At 38.7% G+C, this 16,677-nt stretch overlaps 1 protein-coding gene across 2 annotated transcripts in view; it reads right to left on the minus strand.

Moving 5' to 3' along the window:
• Positions 1-1,515: 1,515 nt before the first annotated feature.
• Positions 1,516-16,677, minus strand: part of RETREG1 (reticulophagy regulator 1) — a 131,723-nt gene continuing 116,561 nt past the window's right edge. For both annotated transcript variants that reach the window (XM_067730413.1, XM_067730414.1), the window contains 6 exons: positions 11,357-11,483; positions 9,182-9,266; positions 7,072-7,209; positions 6,229-6,293; positions 5,906-6,032; positions 1,516-3,751 (listed from right to left, as the gene is read on the minus strand). In XM_067730413.1, the coding sequence (XP_067586514.1) occupies positions 3,264-3,751; positions 5,906-6,032; positions 6,229-6,293; positions 7,072-7,209; positions 9,182-9,266; positions 11,357-11,483 (1,030 nt within the window). In that variant the 3' untranslated portion in view covers positions 1,516-3,263. The remainder of the gene's footprint in view (positions 3,752-5,905; positions 6,033-6,228; positions 6,294-7,071; positions 7,210-9,181; positions 9,267-11,356; positions 11,484-16,677) is intronic.

Genomic DNA, 16,677 nt, shown 5'->3' on the forward strand with positions numbered 1-16,677 from the left:
GACATTTTTCTTTTTTCATTCATTCTCAAAACATCCCTGTGTGAGAGGATAGGAATTAGCTTCCTAATTTTATGTTTGGGGAAACTGAGGTGGTGGTTTGAAATGCTATGCGACTTGACATTGTGTCTTAGGGTCATAACGTTAACATCAGAACCCAGACCTCATAATTCTGACATCCCATCCTACCTTAAGTGCTTCAGTGGAAAAGGAGGAATAATATACAGAAATATATTTCAGAGACTGTGTCTTCGTTGTGATACACGTGACCTGTGACACATGTAGTTTAGGAAGGGTAGTAGTTTAGGAAGTGTTTTCAAAATAATTTCTTATCTCATAACTAACATAGCCAGAGCAGTATAAGGAACTACATCAACCTAAGGTATAAACAGAAAAGGAAAACTTTTAAATCGCTTTTTCTTAAATGTAGATTTGCTTCTGGCCTAAAATCAGTAGTTTGCTGGCACTTTGCCACTTTTTAAAAAGGAATAAAGTCGCACTTATTTCAAATGTAAGAGTGACATGCCAAAATATGTGGAGGATGTTTGCCACTTGCCAAACCTCATAAAAGTTTCTTTTCCTAACATTCTACTAAATTGGGGAGGGAGCAGTTTTAAAAAATCACTTCTGAAGATTTTTAGGGTACATAAAAAGTAAAGATGTTCAGAATGAGAATATAAATATCGCTTTAAGCCTGGATTGACCTTCCAAAACAAGCTTGAACTTCAGCCCTGCTTTACTGCTTCAGATCAAAATGCATGATCAGTGTATGCTTCTCCCACTGTATGGTTTTGCTCAGCATTTCCTACAGGAAGTGAACAAAACATCTTTCTACAGCTCCTCTACAATTAAGAAATATCCATGCTTCACCTTTTAATGACTGCATACATTCTCATGGTAAGGAATCTGTAGTTTCCCACTGTACTGAATCAATCACAGGGTTTATTGTTAGTCCATCTTAAAGCCAGAAACAGGACTATATTTAATGTTCCCCCCACCCTATCCCCCGCCAAACACACACACACACACACACACACACACACACACACACACACACACACACACACAGAAAACGAAACCCCTTGACATCCTCTGTTTGTAGTATTAAGAGTACCATTATTACATTGTGTAAATTTATAGCCACATATATTCTGGAACAAATACTACTGAAGTGCATGTGTGGTTATAATCCTACTGCCCAAGGAGAGCTGGTATGTCTCCACCATAGGGCTGTAACACATTTTTCTACCCTAACAACCTCCCCAAACCCCTTTTAATTTATAGTTTATAACATCTGATTCTGGCTTTACTGTTCATGCCATCAAATCGTGAGTTTATCTCCTTGTAAGCTTGTCCAGTGACTTGTAACACATTCTTTAATTACTTAAGTTATTTAACTTCTCGTTTTCCCCTCAATGAAGAAACTGAAAAGACCTTTAAACTTTCTGACTTCATGGCCAAGAATATTTTTAAGTGAAGAAACATACACATAAAAAAATAATAAACCTGGTAACAAACTATTTTATAAATACGTGACTGTATTTTTCTTCATGTCCAGAAACTCTTACTGAAATAGAATTCAGGTATATTCCTTGCAAACCCACACAGTTCATACATCTAACACCAGGTTTTCATTTGTACCGAAACGGGCAAGATAATGAAGGCACAGGCTCAATTTGTATCAGTAAAGGACTCAAACACAGTCAAGAGGCACTAATGACATAGAAGCATCGTCAATCACGAAAAGCAAGTGTTCAGAGTCTGCAGTAACTTCTCTCCCTTTAATATTTGGCAAAATTCAGTCTAGATATTTTAATACCTCAGAAAGAAAAAATAAATAAGAGATGCTACATTAAAATGTCAGATGACCTATCATTACTCTTTAGACATATAAGGGAAGGGATAAAGTAAAGGGAGGGGACCACAGATTTCCTATATTCTTGGATTATCCTTCCTTTCTGAGGGGCTCAGATGTCTGTGTGCATCTGTCAGAATGCCAGCTGTACCTGAAGATTGAAGAGATGGTTGGTAGTTGCCGACATGGTCCCTCAACACTATTAAAAGTTTCTATATTAAAAGTTTCTATCACAAAAACAAAATTAGCTTGATTTCTTCTCTTTAGTCCTTTGTTAAACAGCTAAGTGAAATGTGGTTATTTAAAAGTGATCTAAAAAGTTTAAAATAAAGGAAAAATATATTCTAGCTTCCTAAGAAGAAACAGATTACAGATTTAGACTTCTATGGCAAATAAATACACTTGAAAACCAAGCAAGTTTCTCTCCTGTAGGAGAGTCAGACTACAAACAGTTCTCGTTTCTCTAAGGCTGATGACCACATCGCTCATAGAACATACCAGCAACTAGTTTCACAATTTTAAGAGACTTTTTCCATAATATGAAAGATGAGGTTTAACCTAGTTCTGAGCAGGCAGAATAGATCTGTACTCACAACATCCCTATCACAAATATATGACAATTGAACAACAAAGCACAGCCCGATCTCTGCTTACGTCGAAACCACCGTCTACATGATATCTAATTACTTGCTTTCGATGGGTTAATACCACCTGTTGCAAGACTAGAGCTGGCAGTCAATGGAGCACGCCATTTACAAGGAAGCCTAAAGTCTACAACTGCAAAAATAACATGGAAATGTACTAGCCCATCCAACGTAGTTAAATATATTTTCAAAATTGTTCCTAGGAAATGAATTTTAATAGTATCTCCCATGTCTTTCAACCAAAGTGACCTTGATCATTTTTGTCCTTTTACATCAAAATCTACCAAAATTTTTTGACTGTTTCCAAGTATTAGGAACAGAGGGGCCAATATAGCATGTTTCACAATTAACTGTTAATATTTCAGCGAGTTACAATAAACTGTTTTTGCATGCTTGAAAAAATAATTGTGAAGAAAAAATACGGAATACTAATGGGAGGACCTCAATAATTGGGTGTTTTCATTTTGCTTTAAAAACCACCTCTAATATTCAACTCTGACAATGCAGTAAATATATATACATATATATAAAGTTCATTTCCATGCGCATTACATAAAAATAACTATGAGAAATATCAATCTATCAGTGTCAGCTGATATATATCCAATTAACTCACTGCAGAAGGGAAAAAAAAAGGCCAACAAAATTCTAAAGTAATCAGTAAAGCTCACAGTTCGAAAAGTTTTTTTTTCCTTTTTTTCTTTTTTTGCTTGTTTGAATTTTTTTGGTAGTTTGTCTGTGCTCTGTCATACAAGCTGATTCCCAGACTAATGGCCTCCGAGTAGATTTGAAAGAAAGCCTGAAGACTTCTTATTTTGCGGTGCTTCTGCTTCCTGGTCTTGTGAAAGCCCCAATTCACTCTCAATTTGGTCGAGCTCTGACTGGTCCAGTAGTTCAAAATCATCCCCTTCGTCTGTGTCCTCCCCTGGGCTGGGAGCAGCCTGAGACAGTGTTTGCTGCATGCCTGCTAACTGGTCTTTGACGGCGGCAGTCACCGCAGCGGTGATGACGTCCCCAGCCAGGTTGCTCATCAGGTGGAAGGTTTGGTCACCGCTCAGAGGAAGGGTGAGACCAGCCACTGATTGCCTCTCTGAGCTGGGTCTGGGACCGCGGTCCAACTGCTCCTTTCTTCTCTTGAGCTCAGTGGGCAAGCCAAGGCTTAATTCATCTTCATCGTTTGTTCCTGTGCCATTTTCTAGAGATGGAAAATCTGAAAGGTCTCGAGAGAAAACTTCCTCACTAGGTCGGTCAAGATCTGTGAAATGTAGAACAGAAGTTCATGCTTAAGCACCATAATAAATTTTTTTTTATGATTCAACTTCTAAGTTATAAAGTAGTCATTGATAAACCTTTACTATCTCAGATATACAAAAAAAGAAAGTCAAAGGTTTATAAGACCCTGTAATAAACCATAATAAATTTGAAATCAGAGAATTGTCTAAAAGATCCCTGCTTTTAATTGGAATCCTCTGAATCACTCTGGCATTCATCTAGCCTCCCATCAGACCCCCCCAAGTCTGGGACACTCTCTCCACAAGTACACACAAACACTACATGTCCCCCCATGGCCTTAGCTTTCCTCTTAAACACAAAAAGTGTGTAATGACTTACTATTCAACCTGTCTTAATGTCAGCTTGGAGCTCTGACTAGAGTTTAAACGTTCACCAAAATTTCATCCTGCTCCTGGGGAGGGGATTAGCTTAAGCCAATGTGGATATGTATAATCCAAAATAAAAAATATTTCAATTGGACGTTTTCATAGATTTGGGTCCAGCAGATGGTGACTATTATCCAGCCTTTGCATTTTCATTCATGGAGATCTGTTTGAGTATCTGTAACTGTGTTTGTTTAAAGCAATGAGTTAAAAGAAGCTGCTGTTCCTTCTATTCCATATTCAACCTAAGAGCTTATGGAAACATTTAGCTTTCCATGAATATAGCTGAAATTAACCATACCGTTTTAGCAAAATATAGGTCCTGAATATATACAGGAACGCTTTAAGATTTGGGACATTTGAAAGCAATGTCAGGTTAGTAGGCAGACAGTGATTTCATTGTTTTTCACTTTTCACAGAAAATCCTTCAGTAACTCTTTGGAATCTTCAAGTTAATTAATGAAAGCCTTCTATATGGGTTCCATTATTGTTGCTCCCTTTGTTGTGTAAATCTGAGATAGGATGCTTAAGGACAAAGGGTTTGTTTTACTGGTCTTGTAGGTATGTACAGCTTGTAGAGCTTGAGAGGACTTCAGTGACCCTCTTGTTCTAATGCACTTTAAAGATGAGGAAATTGAGATCCACAGAAATCATGTCACCTGTTCAAGGTCATACAATAAAGTTAATGACAAAAGCAAGGCTACACTTGGGTCTCCCAATCTCCAAACCTGTATTTTTTCAACACTACACAGCCTTCTTCCTTCCTCTAGAAAAAGAAAGTGTGTTCTTGCTTATAAAGACACATATAAAATAATTTATTCATAATCCTCCATTATAACCTGCTTATATTTTCAGTATACTGTTAAAATGACTTGAAATAATCCAATGAGACTAGCGAAAGTTATTGCACAAGACTTGTCTCAAATTTCATTTTAAATTGTACTTAACCTAATTACAAAAGATAAGAAAGCTTTTTTTTTTTTTTAAACTAACTTGGAAGAAAAACAAGTTAGTTAAAAAAAAAAAAAGTATATGAGAAACCCTGAAATCAGCTTTGGATTTGGGAAACTTGCCCCCCATGCTTCAGTCCCTCTTAATAAGGACTAGCCCTGGATATATGGGATTAGCTTCTCTCCTCCCCCGTCCCATTACTGCTATAAACAATGCCACCAGATAGTCCAGAAGTTAAGTTTTTTCATTGTCAATTGTTTGTTTTCAAAATAAAGGCAGATTTGGACATTGATTAGCTTAGATGTTTTTCTCATACTCTTCAAAAAAATAGCTTTTGAGATATAATTCATATACTATAAAACTTACCCTTTTAAAGTATATGATTAAGTGTTTTTTAATATATTCACAAAGCTGTTCAACATCACCACCATCTAATTCTAGAACATTCTCATCATCCTAAAGAAACATATTAATTACCAGTCACCCACCATTCCCTCTTCCCCCAGCCGCTGGCAGCCACTAACCTGTTTTCCTTCTGCACGGATTTGCCTATTCTGGACATTTCATAGAAATGGAGTTACCCAAGGTGTGGACTTGTGTGTCTGGCTTCCTCCACTTTAGCATAACGTGTTTAAGGTTCAACCACGTTGTAGCAAACGTGAGTACTTCATTTTTATAGCCAAGTGAGATTCCATCGTGTAGATGTACCACACCTTGTTTATCCAGTCAGCAGTTGACAGATTAAATACCTTTGCACGCACTCATAATTATACAAATCAGAGCATCTAGGAGTGTGAGCATACCGTCAGAAGTGTCCGTCTGTGGAGTGTATCCTTCTGAAAGGTTGAAGGTCCCATTGTCAGTCCAGGAGACCTCGGACACATCTGTGTCAGACACAGACAACTCTTTGGCGGCAACGGTCAGGCTAATCTGTGTTAATATAAATACCAGTGACACATTTCAAACTTCTGTGGGGAATCTTTTGAAACATTTTCCTTTCGATATTGTTCAATCATCTTAGAGAAACAGGAGTCGTCTATTAAGAATATCATTCCAGTTTTGGTACATTTAGATAAATTTACAGTCAAACCACACAGGAACAAATTGAAAACTAAACAAAAAATACCTTAGGACAGAGAGCTGAAAAGTCTAATTCACTGTCATCTTTGTGACTTTTTTCTTTATCTGCTTCTGTTGGGAAAAAATTTGGAAGCTTTCAGTTTCCTGGCCAGCTTAGACAGCGTGTATTTTACCCATTAGATATCCTTATCCCACCTTCCTCATATTCTCCAACGCCTCCACGTAATTAAATGTTTGCACATAACAAGGTACACGTATTTGCAACTGTTTGGTTTCCGAGGGAAATGGTCCATATCAGTGGTCCTCATAGTGTGGCCCCTGGACTTTTAGAAAGGCAAATCCCCAGGCCCTCCCCTAGACCAGCTGAATCAGAAACTCTGGGGTATGGGCCCCGCAATCTAAGCTTTAATAAGCTCTTCAGACAATTCCGATGCTCCCTGTAGTTTGAGAATCTGTAAGGTCACAAGCCAAGTTAAAAAGTGAACAAGGAGCACATTAGTCTTCCCCCTATTTTCTTTTCCTTCCCGTTCTACTGGCCCCCTCTTACAGGGCTCCCACACACAGCCCTATCTGTGTCATTTGTTATTTGCAACCGTCTACTCCCAAAGAAAACGATTTAGAGAAAATAAACGATAAGTAGCAAATACAGAAGTGTTGAAGCCTTTTCTCTCTCCCCTGACAATTTGGATTAAAAAGGCGATTTGTTTTATGTTTGAGAAAAGCATAAAAGCCTAAAACAGGAAAAAGCTATGTTACTTTGGGGGGATTTGCTTCTGTAGTAATATGTGGTGAAAGGCTAAAACACCCTGAAATATATTAAAGGTGATTTCATAATAGCCAGCTGATGTCTCATCTCATGCGTGGAATCTAAAATTCAAACGTTACCTACCAGCTCTCTCACGTTTCTTCTGGTTAATATATTCTCTGATTCCAAAATCTAGTTTCAGCAGAAATGACTTGATTTTGTTGTATATTTTTTGTCCAATATCATTACACTTAAAAAATGGACACAGAAATGCACATAGTACTGCAAGATAAGGAGGAAGAGAGTTTAAGGAAAGTGACCTTACTTTCCAAAGACTACACCTTAGTATGTCACAAAATTATTTCAGTTCCCTTACGGACAAATTGGGTTTTTTTTCTTAAGGAAGCGCCTCTGTGAAATAAGTCCATAGTTTTTATTCTTCCCCCTGTAATGAAACCATTTTCTCCTATATACACACAACCCAACAGTCATGGTTTTCAAAGACTTGCAATTAGATAACTCCATCCCTTCAATCCTCTTACCCTCAAAATTTATACAAAGGTTACGTGCTTTCCCGACAACAGTCCTGGATTAAAATATCAACTCTACTTATTTGTTAAATGATCATTTCTCCATAGAAACGTTATTAACTATCTGTTAGCCTCTCGTCAGTAATACTGGGATAATAACCTCATCTCTTGGGGTTGCTGGGAAGGATAAATGAGATAAATACAGACCATCTGAATAATGCCTTGCCCGTATTAGACTCGCTTTCCCTAGCTCTCTTCTCCTTTCCCTCCTAAACAAGGCAGATCAAAGGGCTGATATTCCACAGGAGTTCTACTTGGGAGAACGGATGTGAGCTCTGACCATTGGCCCTTTGTGTGAGGCATGAGGAATACAAAAAGAAATGAAGATCAACACAGGAAAGGCGTTGTATTCCCTACTGTTTACTTCTCTGCTGTTGTTAGGACACGTGCCCATTTACCTTTTAAATAGGAGTTGCAAACTCAAATATCTCTAGAAGACAAGGAGGTATCTGTAAATGTTAAAGGCTGGTGCGAGAAAACTAGGGAGATACGAGGGTTGGTTGGGTGGAGAGCGACTGCCCCATCTAAAGGCGGCAGGGCCAGATCTTTATATTTTTTAGGAGAAGCAGGAAATCGAAACTTTTTTTACAGCACTTTTGAGCTACAATTGACATACAATAAATTGCACATATTTAAAGTGTACAATTTGATGTTTTGACATATGCATACAACTAAGAAACTGTCATCATGATAAAGATAGTGACCATACCACCCCCAAAAGTTTCCTCATGTTTCTCTTAATCCCTCCCTCTGGTCTTTCCCTGCCCTACCCGCCTCATCCCCAGGCAACCATTTATGTGCTCTGTCACTAAAGATTAGTTTGAATTATATATAAATGGAATCAAACAGTATGTAGTCTTTTTTTTTACCTGGCTTCTCCCACCCAATCTAATTATTTTGAGATTCATCCAGACTGTTGCATACATCACTTTTTTAGTGCTGAGTAGTAATCCATTGTATGGATGTACCACAGTTTGTTCACCCATCTATTTGTTGATGGACATATGAATTGTCTTCTGTTTTTGGCTAACACAAATAAAGCCACTATGAACATTTGTGGACAAGTCTTTGTATAGGTGTATGCTTTCACTTCTCTTGGGAGAACACCTAGCTGTGGAATGCCTCGGTCACATAGTAGCTTTTAAAAAACTACCAAACTGTTATCCAAAGTGGTTGTACCATTCTACCTACCCACCATATCCTGGCTAACACTGATATATATATATCAGTGTTATATATATATATATATATAATACTGATATAGTCAGTATTTTTAATTTCAGCCGTTTTGGTGGGGATATAATGGTGTCTCATTGTGGTTTTAATTATATTTTGAGCCGCAGATCATGCACAACGGCAAAAGTACTCACGTATTTGTGGGGGGTGGAGAGTAGAGCTTGTTTACAGCTTTATTGACATAATTTAAAATAAAATGAATCACTTATATATAACCTTGCATTTTGACAGCTATTCTTATAATTTTGAAATAGCAACATGTCTCTAGAAAAAGGAGAAACTTTGTACAGCAGGAAATTAAAGAATAATCAACTTGCTTTATAATCAAGAACACATCCCTCCTCTTCTAAACTGTGGAACGTCTTGTACACCATTAAATGATACCATATGTGTCACATCAATTAGACAAAATGTTCTACTATACTTACACAGTAGATAGCTCAGTATAACCCCAGGAATGTAACTTCCCAAGATCGTAAAAAAGGTGCATACACTGCAGACCAGGAGACAAAACTAAAAATAATAGAAGCAACATGTGACAGTTGTACATAACATCAAGCACAGGATACACACAAAATTATTGATCTATATGCCATCTATCATGTTATGGCAAATGTCTTTCAAACAGTGTTCTCTGCACTTAGATCTGACTAATGACTGCTGTGTTCAACCAGCCTTAGCCCACTTTAACATTAAGTGATAATCATTTGGAAGGTTCCAGAAGCTAACCTCTGGCACAGAGAACAACATCTCCTATTAATCATGCCTGCAGCTGTATTACCAGATGCAAGAGACCTGAAGAATAGTATGTACCCAGAAACTTGTTTTACTCAGGGTCACTCGCTGAAAACAATGCAGCCCAGTAACGAAATCTGTAGGTTCAAACTGTTTCTATAAATCCACAGAAATTCATAAACACAGCAAAACATGTTATAGAAATGAGAGGTATTTACATAAATATAACAGTAATTTGCACAGCTGATAAGCAGCTGGGATAAATCGACTGGCCATTACTATCCTCCTTCCTAACCATATCTGTCCGGCCAATGAAAGTAAATTCCACCAGTGAAATTTGATTATATTCTTTCTGTCAGTCGAAGCCAAAAGAATCTTGGTCGTTTTAAGTAAGTAAAACATCAAGACAGAAAAATTCTCCCATAAAGTCTTCACTTTTTTTCACACTCTATTATTTAAAATAAACTATCTTACTTCTTTGCTTTACCTTTAAATTATGGTACTAAATTTCACTGATCAGCCAAGAAAATTCATTAAGGGAATTTCAAAAAGACACACAAGGAAAGGATACAGAACTCTGATCAATAACTGATTAAGAGAAACAGCAACGGGGTCTAAAATTCAGATTAACTTTGATTTTTCATTCTTGGCACAGGGTTAATAAATTCACTAGTCAAAAGGAAAACAAAATTAAGAGCTGTTTCTCAAACATCAGGGATCCTTGAAGAATACGGAATTCTAATAGCAAAATGGAAGAGGAAAGACCATAAAAGTTAAAAGAACAAATAAAAGCATTACTATATCCAGAATTCAGTTTCGCAAAGGGATTTCATATTATCCACTAAATTTGTAGCATCGTTATCTTACGTTAATTGACTTCGGGTATATTAATGCAACCCAATGCAGAAGTTTAAGTTCAGAATCTTCTAAAAATGTGTTTAATCATCTCAGTAAAATAAGCATCAAAAACACAAGTCACCCCACCCCGCTACCATGTTGATATCTTTTCTAAAAATCACCTTCAGTGATTAAAATAACTTATCCATATACAATGTTGCAACTTTAGAATGCTCAAAATGTGTCCGAATATAGTTCTATTACTCATTGAAGTTAGATTTCCTGTAACACGGTACAAAGAGAGGGATTTTAAATGAAGACATTCCTAGGTTCTTCCTTCCAACTACAGGTGGACATTCGTTTCCATAGCAGTGGAAGGGAAGGGGTCTATTGATGGTTCTGTAGCTCACCCGTGCTGTCAAGATACAGTGGAAGCTGCCTCTACACATAAAAAGCCTACAGTGGGCATTTCTTGTAACCCCTTTCAAACCACTCAACTCTCTCCTTGTGGGTTTTCATCTTTGTTGGGAAAATACTCATTCCATTTATATAATCACTGTGGATGTTTCTGCCAAAGATTTTCTTTCTTAAGTAAATCATACAAGAATCTCCACTTTTTAGATTGAAAGTGAGACTCAGTTACCTCCAAAAACACCCTCAAAGGGCTATGTGTTCCTTTGACTTGAGAACCAGCCTAGATAATATAAACTGAAATTCTTAATAACACGTTTTTATCCTTGTTCTGGCTGAGAGGACAAATCATCATTCATTTTAGTTAATAAGCTACATAAATACGGATAAAATAGAAATCCAATCCAATTTCAAAATATAAGGTTAAGGATTTTCTAGTGCTAACAACACTAACATCTCTGAACCTCGCTAATATCAGTTTTTATGGCACGTGTTCGTAGTGTATTATATTCAGAATTGGAGAACCCTTACAGGCTGATAAAATAGGTTAGTTCATTTGTTTCCAAGTTTATTTCACATTTTAAAGCACACACATCATTCTCCTTTTCTGGAAAACTTGCCTTGCCGGGGCTCTGCTGTTTAAACAGAGACATTTCTTGAAGAAATATGCTGAAATTCATCCAAGATTCTGCAAGACAGTGGCTGAGCCTGGGTCTTTCATCTGGTTTGGAATTGATAACTTCCCAGCTAAAGAGAGAAAAAGAAAACCAAAACTTTTAACTGAATTGTGGATGATTCACTCAACATTTATTGCTTTAGCAGATATTCATTGAGCACCTCCTAGGAGGCACACTCTCTGGAAGAGCCATGTGAATTCAGAGATGAACAAGCCAGACACCTGTCTAAGGAAGATCACAGGCCAAGGCAAGCAACGAGCTCCACGATTATCTGGTCACAACGAAGGAAAAATATAGGGTGGAGGCTTTGGGGCGTCTTCTCTGAAGATGTCACTTTTAGGCTATGATCTGGATTTGCACTATTTACCATAAAGGCTTGGAAGGGCTCCAGACAGAACAATGTACAGCATATGCAAGAGGTCCTGTTGTGAGAAGGAGCTAAAGCACCATTGGTCCCAGTATGGCTGCAGTAGAGCGAACCAGAGAACAGCATTGCAGGGAGCTGGGATGGCAGGAAGAAACCTGACCATACAGGGCCTTGTGGGATTGTCAGAAATGTTTTAAACCTTAAAGGTAGTAAAGCCACAGTACCTTTAAAGAAACCTTGGCTTTAATCTTATCATTATCCTCGTCATCAACACGAACAAAGCATTTTCGGTCCACAGTTGATCCTTGTACAATGCTGCAGTTAATCCACCTATGTATAATTTTTTGTTGGCCCTTCATATCTGTGGTTCCTCTGCATCCACAAATTTAGCCAACGACAGACCCTGTTGCACCGTAGAATTTACTACTGATAAACATCCACTCTAAGTGGACCCACGCAGTTCAAACCCAGGTTGTTCAAGGGTCGACTCTGTTGGTCAACTCAGTAGAAAACTGTCAAACTCAACAGGATCTCACAATACCCCGTATTTGTCTAGAGTATCTTTTCCCGATCATCATCATAGAATGTGCTGGATGTGGTGTGTGTGCCAGGCACGTGCTGTGTGTGGGTCCCCGCCTTCCCACAGGAATGGTAGTGAGCTGAAAACTAGTAACAAACGCTCCAGGAAGAAGACATGCAAATACTGGGCATCTCCTGAAGTTACAATGCCATCAAGTTCAAATCCCACTCCTGCAAACCTAACTCATCACATAAATATACCAGCTCAAAGAAGCTCTATATTAAGGGTACCCAAATTCAATTATTACACAGATAATTTTAAACAAACCTGTCTAGCAGAGGACACACTGTTAGTGAAGTGTCCTCTGAGCTATGACTGCAAGGGTGTCAGGGTGAGACTGATCTCTGGATTCAGCTCCAGTAGCCCTGCAACAAATTAAAACTACTTTGGCCCTTAGATGCTCAACTACCCAGAAATTGTGTACTTTAGATTCTGTTTCTTTTTAAAAAACTTTCAAATCAACGAAATTGTAAATTAAATAATACATTTCCCTTTATCATATAAATTTTAAGTTATATTTAAACGAGTGCAATAGCATTAAAAAAGCAAAAAACAAAAAAAAGTAGTTCTTGTCCTTCCTCTTTGTTCTATTAGCCTCAACCAATGCTCTGCCAGAGAGCCACTGAGCTGCCTGGTGTTCAGGCTGATGCTACTCCACGAGGTAGACATTTGCCAAATGATTTCCCGACTGTTGTAAGAAATGAACTTTTGGGGACGTTTAGCTATCAGTTTATGCCTTCATTAACTCTTCCCACGCTCGAACCCCTGAGCAAGCCTGTTTACATTGGTGACCAAATCTAGCACTATGCATATCCTACGAATGATTCCAGACCTATTAAAAGAAACACTAAGTTTTTATGTTACATATAGTGGCCACTATCTGTAACAAAATCTTGCCAGTATGTCAGCTTAATGGGAAAAGATTTTGTACAGGAGAGTAAAAACTGAAATTGAACTGTGGCTTCCTTTCTAGAACAACATAGGCTTGTTACAAATTGGCAAGGGTAGGCTACTCTACTGCTCAGTGTATGACATAAATACAGATTTTGATTTTTGCTCTCTATGCATACTGAGTAGTATTAAAGGATTTGGTTAACCTGTCTGGCAAATATAATTCTAACAAAAATCAACGAAAAACTTATAATGGAACTGTATATTATTATTTTAACAATTCCAATGGAATGGGTGAAGATTTTGTATTTTGAAGCAAATTTTAAATACACTTCCATTAGGATAATGAACAAATAAAGTGAGTTGTGTTCAAAAATGAAAGATGGGCTTCCCTGGTGGCACAGTGGTTAAGAATCCACCTGCCAATGCAGGGGACACAGGTTCGAGCCCTGGTCCAGGAAGATCCCACATGCGGCAGAGCAACTAAGCCTGTGCGCCCCAACTACTGAGCCTGCGCTCTAGAGCCCGCGAGTCACAACTACTGAGCCCGCATGCCACAACTACTGAAGCCCATGTGCCTAGACCCTGTGCTCTGCAACAAGAGAAGCCACCGCAATGAGAAGCCCGTGCACCGCAACGAAGAGTAGCCCCTGCTCGCCGCAACTAGAGAAAGACCGCGTGCAGCAACGAAGACCCAACGCAGCCAAAAATAAATAAATAAAAATAATAAAGTTCCCTTAAAATAAAACAAAGAAAGATGGAATGGATATGAAGGAACTCAAACTCCATGTTTATACCTGAACCTCAGGATCATAATGTTGAGAAAAGCATCACAGAGGTATATACACAGCATGATTTCATTTATATAAAGCTCAAAATCACATTAAGCTAACAGATATTTAAGCAAGGAAATGATTTTAAAAAAAACAACAACAAGATTCAGGAGAAGGGATACCTAAGATGGGGGTGTGTAGGGAATGAGACTTGAGATGGCAAGTGGGAGCTTCTTGGGTATTTGTCATATTCTATATCTTTTTTAGGTGCTGGGTACACAAGAATCGATGTATTTCTGTTCTTAAAGCTATACATGTACACACATATGGTCTTGATTTAAAATTCCTGGATACTTAAATGTATAATCATTCTTTTTATTTAATGAGTAACATTCTTACACGAGTATATCCCACTTCACATCCTATAGTCAAAATACAAGTGTTACCCCCTGTGACAGTACTTTGGGACAATAAATTCCATTGTTACCTATATTTATTTTTAACAAATTCGCCTTAGGGAGTTCCCTGGTGGTCTAGTGGTTAGGACTCAGCACTTTCACTGCCATGGCCCGGGTTCAGTCCCTGGTTGGGGAACTGAAATCCCACAAGCCGTGTGGCATGGCCAAAATTTTTTGAAAATCGCCTTGAACAATTCTAATGAGATCTGAATTACTGTTACCATCACAAACAGAAATGAGAAATGCATCCTGTAAGTCATGAAAGTATTATCTAACCAAATGGGTTTGGGGAAGAGTAGTAAACGTCTGAGATAAAATAAATGAATAGGTTGTCCTGAATAAAATTTAATGGAAATATGTATGATTTCAGAAGAAAATCTGAATTCAAGGGCAAAGAAGAGGTGTCACTCTACATGTTCCACTCTAATAAAACATGCACCTCGCCATCACTCTCTGGGAGTTTCGTAATAGTTTTAAATTGTCCAGTGACTAATTCTGAGGACCAGTGGAACATACATTTCTAATGTCTTCCATTATATACAGTCTACCATTCATTTGTGTCACCACAGTTCAGTTTAGGGAATATAGTTACGTCATATATTTGAATAATGCAGTTATGTAATTTAGAATAAGATGGGCCAATTGATGTCAGCTTTTCAAATTCCCTTCTTTTATAGACAAGGAAAGCGAAACCCACATTTTCTCAGCTAGTTCAGGGCAGAGCCTGACTGGAGACTCCTGATTTCCAACACAGTTCTCTTCCCTTTAAAACATGTGCCCCCTGCAAGGGAAGAACCAATTCAATGACATCTCCTCACTCTTTTCTAGAGTCAGGAGGAATGAGGTGTGATTGACCAGGATCAACACGGCATCATTTAAGACCTACCCATTCCGGAAAATAAGAGAACTTCCTGTGCAGAATCCAAATATTTATTGGAAAGTAAGATTCATACTTGATGGTTGGTCAACGATTAATACAAGTGACATCTGCACGTGTACACACACACACACACACACAGGCTCTGAGTTGCTCCATAATGAAACTCTAGGTTTTCCTAGAGAGTCTTGTCTAGAAAACACATAATCAGAGAAAGGATCTCCTGTGAATACTGGACGATGCTAGGGAAACAGATCTTTCACATGGTGTGTGGCTGTCTTCCCACCATCCTTGGCGCTGATCAATGTGCAACGAAAGGCCCAACAAACAGAAAAGGAGGGTGAAAACAGTGTGAATCTTTACCAAGTCCTTCACCAAAGAGTGTAAGTCTTCTTAGTTGAAGCTCATTCAAGGGAGAAAATTAGCTACCAATGGCTTCAGCATGAATATTCCAGGGTTTAGTTTTTTTCTTCCATAGTTTCAGAGAGAACATGCATTTTCCAGGTTCAAAGGGAAGTAAGGTCCTTTTGTGGGCCTGTCTGTCCTTTCTTTCCTTCCCTTCTCTCTACCCTTGCTTGCTTCCTTCCTTCCAGCTAGTTTTCTCTCTCCTTTCTACCTCCCTCCAGCCAGGAGATAAGGACCTCTTAAGAGTCCCTCCCTTGTGACCACCAGCTCCAACTTCCCAGACTCTCCGAGAATCCAGTTCACGTGGTTCCCAGTGAGAAGCCACACCTCCCAGCCTTCCCACGGCCATGGCATCTTTCACATGGGCTCTGCCCAAGGATCTGCAGCTTGTGCAGAGCTTGCCAGAAAAGCTACCCAACGGAGGCCCTGGCAGATTCCGTTTAGTTACATTCTCCTTAAGAGAAACTAGAGGGACATATTTTTGACAAAAGACACTCGGCATGGTCAAGATAAGCAGCTGTTTACTGGTTCCACCAGTCCGAGAAGTTCTAAGGGAATAAGAATTAGAGAGATAGCCCCTCAGACAAGCAGCCTCGCTTTGGCACAGAAGGGAGCTCTGCTTGCCAGTAGAATCCGAAGCCAACACCCCTTCTTTCTGCCTCCATAACCCTACTAGAATACAATTAGGCATAGACGTTAGATGTGGCCAAAGTAATCTCGTTAGGCAGTTCCCACGTGGGAAGTGTGTGTGAACCCCAGGGCACTGTTTCAACAGCAACTGTCACAGCCTCACTCCAGAAACTCTGATGGAGCAGGCCTGGGGTGCCCTCAGAAACCTGCCTTTTCAATTAGTGTCCCAGGTGATTCTGAGGCACGTGTTTCTTATCCTAAGAGTTACAATAAGAAATACCCA

Source organism: Pseudorca crassidens, chromosome 3 (assembly GCF_039906515.1).
Source record: "Pseudorca crassidens isolate mPseCra1 chromosome 3, mPseCra1.hap1, whole genome shotgun sequence".
Taxonomy (NCBI): domain Eukaryota; kingdom Metazoa; phylum Chordata; class Mammalia; order Artiodactyla; family Delphinidae; genus Pseudorca; species Pseudorca crassidens.